The 5,886-nt window shown below is 64.9% G+C and overlaps 1 protein-coding gene across 1 annotated transcript; it reads right to left on the reverse strand.

Annotated features, from left to right (window-relative positions):
* Positions 1-237: 237 nt before the first annotated feature.
* On the reverse strand, positions 238-1,086 carry LOC135319712 (protein FAM246C). The gene has a single exon (XM_064480945.1). It carries the CDS (start codon positions 1,084-1,086, stop codon positions 400-402), a length of 687 nt encoding a protein of 228 aa, XP_064337015.1. The 3' UTR covers positions 238-399.
* Between the last annotated feature and the right edge of the window lie 4,800 nt (positions 1,087-5,886).

A 5,886-nucleotide genomic window follows, 5' to 3' on the forward strand; every position in this document is an offset into this window, starting at 1 on the left:
TCACACTCTCCACCCCAGTGCTGGAGGGCCTGACCCTCTCCTTGAGACCCTTGAAATCACACTAGCAATCTCCAAGGTGGAGGAGTCCCACCTGCGGGCCCAGGGCGCTCCCCACCTCACTCTTGGGGCCTGACAGAACACTGGCCCGACCCTTCCCGGCTCTAGCGCCAAAAGGGGCTCCGCCCCTCCTCCAGCCTGAACCTCAGCGGTGGCCTGCTACTCGAGAGCCATCCGCACTCCCGCCCCTTCCGATGCCCAAGCCGAGCAGGCGGCGTCGGAGGACCGTTCTCCCTCCGCGCCCCTCGAGCCACCAGTCCGCCCCTCCCCGGGGTAGCAAAGTCTCTCGGCCAGCGGCAGCGCCCCAGCCCTTCGCCCCGGGCCCCTTGGGCGCGGCCGCGCTTAATCCCCACCGCCCTGCGGCGCCCCGGGCGGCACCGGGGTCTTCTTGAGGTTCTTCCGGGCCGGGACCCGGCTTGCGCTGCCGTCGGCCGGGCCGTCTGAGGCGTCTTCGGCGGAACTCGCGCCCGCGGCCAGGGCTTTCGCGGTGCCCAGCGCCCGCAGCAGGGCCGGTCCGCGGGGGACGCGGGGCTCGCGGCGGGCGGGCGGCGGAGGGGGCGGGAGCAGCGCGCGCAGGGCGTCCAGCTCGGCCCGCAGCTCCGCGCGCAGCGCCTCCAGCCCCGCACCCAGCTCGGCCCGCATGGCCGCCAGGCCCTCCTGCAGCCTCCGCTCGCTCACCTCCAGGACGCCCGCCGGGTAGGTGGCCCCGCCGCGCGGCTCCCCGCACACCGAGCACACCGAACCGCGGCTGCGCCCCTCCTCGACATCCCCTTTCCCTGCGGCCCCCGCCGCGGCCCCCGCGCGGTCCACCAGCCGCAGCAGCCGGGGCGCGTCGGCCCGCGCCGCCGCCTCCGCCCGCAGCTGGCCCCGCAGACGAGCCAGGCGGCCCGGGGCGCGGGCTTCTTCCACTCCTGGCCCGTTGGGCTGCGTCCCGTGGTCCCGCCGGCGGCCCACCGCGCGCTGCAGCGCCTCGCTGGCACCGTACGCTCTGCGCGCTTGGGCCCATGGGCGCCCGGGCTCTGCCGCCATCTGCACCGCCGTCGCCCCCACCACCGCCTCCAGCGCCTGGCCTGGCTGGAGCTACAACCCGCAGCCTAGCGACCGCTGGGGCCCGGGCGACGCTCCGTGGAGAAGGCCCCCGGGGCCACAGTGGGAACGACCCAGATCTCAGGGGATCTGGCCTGCAGCCGGGGGAACCCTGGCAGGGCTCAGACCCGCGAGGATGGAGCCCCAGGGAAGCAGGGGAACTGCGCTGGCAGGCCTCAGCGTGCAGGACTTGCCCGTGGGACCACGAAGGGAGTGGGTCCCAACAAGGGGCTTGGACAGGATTCTGGGCAGAGGTGACTGGGACGTGAAACAACAGCTGCAGAACCCCAGGCACCCAAACCCAACTGGGAAACCAGCTCACATTCTCTGCTCAAAGCTACTGGCCCCAACACAGTCAGGGGAGGGCAGGTGTGGTCACTGCCACAGCCCTCCTCACTGGCTAGGACCTCCTCCTCCCATAATGCAATCCAGGCTACGGTCATCTCCCCACTGCGCTGCCATCCATCCACATGTGCAGGAACCCACCCATGCACTTTGGCCCCGACATCTAAGCTTTTCAGGTGTCTCCTTTGTGCTCTGCTGTGCCCCTGCCTTCAGGAGGCTGCTGGAGGTCCAGCCGTCTCACACTGGCCGTGTCCTGGCCTTTGCATAGGCTGTTTCCTGCCTGGAATGTGCCCCCTGCTCCCCTCCTCGCCTGGATGCTCCCACTCACCCCACTTCGGCAGGGCGGCCCAACAGGTAGCTCAGCCCCTCCCCCACTGCACCTTCACAGTCCTGATTAAATGGCCGTTTTCTATCCGCCTCCATCCGCAGTAGGATCCCAAGCACAGGGCCAGGTGTGCTGCACAGGCTGGATGTCAGATGGAGTTCTTGGGTGAATGAGTCTGGGCCTGAGGGTCCCGGGCGGGGCACCCCTTGGCGAGCTGTGCAGCTCCTTGGCATGGCATTCAAGGCCCTCATGGCCATCCCCGCTGTCTTTCCTGTCCTTCCCACCTATTCACATTCTGTGGGAGCCCCTCACCACTGCGCCCAGTCTTTCTCACCCTGGTGCCTTCACACATTCACTGCCTCCCAGTCCCATCACCAGGCCAGGAATGGGGTGCTGGGTGCCCCTCTGGAGGGCAGCCCCCATGCCCAGCTTGCTGTGTTCACTGAACTCCAGGGGCTAGTTAGGATTCGGTGCTCAGCAGACTTTGGGGAGGGAGGGCCTGGCGCAGGTCCAGGCGAGGCTGGGAGGGCAGATGGCAGGACAAGCATTGGAACCTGTGTCCCAGGGCCCACAGTTGGGGGTGGCGTGTGTGTGTGTGTGTGACTGGGGTGCTGTCACCCCTGTTCTTGGGCCACTCTGGCCCCCTGCCACTGTGAACACACCTGGGCCTCTCTGTTCATGATCTCATTCATTCATTGCAGCCTGTCTCTGGACAGTGCGGGGAGGCGCGAACTTGGCGCTCCGTCAACCCCTCAGACCTCTACTCCTGCTGAGTCACCTGGCCCCTGGAGACTGCCAGCATCTGGCTCTGCTAATCCCTTAGAGCCTCGTTAACCAACTACCCCCCAATCAGTAATTAAAATACTGCTGACACAGGCCTGGATTCCTTCCCCAGGCCTGCTGGAGCCCCACTGGGTGGCCAGGGACGCTGCATTCTCTGAACCTCACCTGTGAAATGCAGGAGGCTCTAAGATCTTCAGGAGGGGCTGGCAGGAGGCCAAGAGGGTGGGAGAGGGTCCAGGAGAGATTCCAGATTTGCAGACCAGCAGATGTGGATATGAGAGGCTAGAGGAGCGAGGGTGGGCTGCCAGGGCACCTCCTTGGCTGGGGCAGACAGAGGCTGCTGGAGGGCTGTGATATGGGCCAAGTCTTTGCAGTGAGGAGCCCAGGGTCCTGCAGGGGCTGCAGAGATGGGTCCCGGCCCATGGCAGAGGGTCCCACAGCAGGTGTGTGGAGAAGACAAAGGCGGGGGTGGGGCCTGGGGGCCCCATGGGTCCAGAGGGGGCTTTGCAGAGGTGTTGATCAAGGCAAATGGAGAGAGGTGGTCAGCTCGACCCTGAGCCCCATGGATCAAGTTCAGTGAGGGTGGAGAGGGAGGTGTGACCTTGGCTGGAGGGGCATCGGTGGAGGGACCAGGGCCAATGATAAGGCCTGTGGTGATGAGCTGGGATGGGGAGCCCTCGCTGTGGGCAGTTGGTCAGAGCGAGGTGGGGGCTGTCCCTTCGGGTCACCAGCAGGGACAGAGCCACTGGGCCAGAGGCTGCACACAGGCCTGCTTCCCAGTTCCTTCTGGAAGCTCCTCACAGCCCAGCCTGCCAGATAGCTCCCTGCGTGGAGGGCTGACTGGGCCCCGCCTCCTTCTGCATGCCAGGACTATGCTGTGTCCATGGGAGGCCACCAGCTCCCAGGCTGTCCCCAGCCTGGCACCATGCCTTCATAAACTCATGGAGGAGAGAACGCCCCGGGTTCCTCTGCCCGGAGGAGGGGGGCAGTCATTCCCTGTGACTTTATGATGTCACGTCACCCTTGCATCCTGTTGCTCTTAAACCTTGGCAGCTGCCTGGATGGGAGGTTTGATTTCCCAGAGCCCCAGGGGAGGTGTGAGCCAGGATTGTTCAGGGGGCAGGGCTTCGCATGTTGGAGGGGCTCTGATGGCCTCAGAGGGGAGAGGAGCCTCATGGTCATTGGAGGAGAGTCTGGAGATGCAGGTCCCAGGTCCCCCTACCCCACCAGGTAAAGGGGGTGTGGGTGCTCCAGGGCACGGGAGTCTGCCTTCTGCAGCTGAATGCACACCAGCTTCCGGCCCGCCTGTCTCTCAGTGAAGCCAGGGACACAGAGAGGCAGGTGGAGGTCCCTGAAGCAGGTGGGCTCTGAGGGCCTATGTGTCGGGGGGACACTCCATGAAGGGGCCCGAAGGGGACAGGCCACCGGGTGGGGGTCAGTCTTGAGCTCATCATGGAGGAGGCAGTGTGAACCGGGGGTCTAGGGCCAGGTCTGTGCTCTCCATCTGGCCGGACTGGCTGGGCCTTCAGAGGCTGAGCAAGGGAGGCCGCAGAGGGGAGCCTGGCCCCCAGATCCAGCTGTAGGGAAGGGAAGACGATGTACCCTTCAGGCCCCAAAGTGCAGGCCATGTAGTGGGGCCCTGGTAGACTAAGCCAGCAGGTCTGCCTTGGGCCACTGCTCATAACACAATTCTGGGCTGGTTCGTCCTGCCTCAGGACCTCCAGTGGTCCCCATGGCCTTGCCTGTCTCCTCCCTGCCATCAGAGCCCAGGGTGCATCTTTGCTGGCCAGGAAGTGGTGAGGGCGCAGGGGCAACAGAGGCTGGGAAGGCCTGCAGTGGCCAGGGGAGGCCTGGGACCCAAGTGGTAGGTCTGTGTAGTCCAGAAGGTCCTGGCTGGCCCCCTGAGCTGCAGGCGAGGGGCAGTGACGTGTTCCTGGTCTTGCTGCGGGAACGGGGCTTCCTGAGGGGGCTGGGCTCACTAGGCCCTGGAAATATCCCTGGCCTCCTGGTGGCTCCTGCTACCCAAGCATTCCCCAGGCTCTGCTGAGGGTAACTCATTACCCAGTAATGACTTTGCCTGACCTCAGTAACGAGCTCATTACCTGTTAATGGCCTTGTTTGCCTGCTGCTGGCCTCAGCAGCCCTGGAACGTCCAGCCTGGAGTGGCTCTGACCAGTCTGGGCGGGGACCCTAGCCCCCTGACCTGCCTGCCCTGGGGGCCCAGCCTCGCGACCAATGAGATAAGCCTGGGGTCCAACCTTGGACAGGTGAGCCCCGTAACTCTGTGTCTCACCCTCCCACCCACAGAGGAGGCTGAATTTGGAGGGCCACCTGGGACAGATGGACACACTGCCCACACAGGGGTCCTCGGGGGCTCCCCTAATCTTGCCTTGGGCTGGGGTCCCCATGTCAAGGCCATCCTCACGACAACCAGCCCCTGGGATGGACCTCGTCCTGGTATTCCTGATATTCCTGGTGAAGGGGACTGGGTCACCTCCACCTCCCTGCGGCCAAAGGTCACCTCTCTGCCCTCACCTTTTTATTTTATTTTTTTAGTAGAGGGACTGGATATTGAACCCAGGACCTCGGGCACGCTAAGCACATGCTCTACCACTGAGCTGTACCCTCCCCACTGTCCTCATCTTTGACGTCTTAGCAGCACTTGGGACTCGCCCTGCTGCTTAAACCCTCCCGGTGACCTCAGACCCCGGTGCTGCTTCCTGCTGGGCCAGTCCCCTGGACGGAGCCGTCGTGCCCCCACCGGCCTCACCTCTCCAGGCCTCGGGTTTGGCCCTGGCCCTCTCAGAGCCAGCCTGTTAAACCTAAGTCTGACCAGGACCCCATCTGCCCCCACCCTCCAAACCAAGAGCTCCCACCTCACTTCTGCAGGGCCCGGGGCTTGGACTTGCCCTCCAGGAATAAGCTCCCTTCCCGCCTCCAGGTCTCGTCTCCTGCTCCTGCAGCCTCGGGTCACAGTCTCCACCCCACCCCCCAACCAGGGGCGGTATAAAGGGGAACCGCAGCATGTCCCTTTCTGCAGAGGAAAGCCCAGTCCTTCCATCCGCCGCTCTCCTTCCGCAGCCTTCTCCCCCTTCACAGGGAACACTTCGCTGCTCGCACTTCTGGTCACCACGTGTCGGGGTTTCTCCCGATGACAACAAGCGAGTTTCAACACTAGCAGGTGTCCCACCTCCCAGATGCGAGGGTGGCCACATCTCTTCCCAGGATAGGGAGGCTGGGGGAGGCTGCAGGCCCCTCCCCTGATAACTCGCCCCCTCCCAGTCCCCCCC

Source organism: Camelus dromedarius, chromosome 31 (assembly GCF_036321535.1).
Source record: "Camelus dromedarius isolate mCamDro1 chromosome 31, mCamDro1.pat, whole genome shotgun sequence".
In the NCBI taxonomy this organism is placed as follows: domain Eukaryota; kingdom Metazoa; phylum Chordata; class Mammalia; order Artiodactyla; family Camelidae; genus Camelus; species Camelus dromedarius.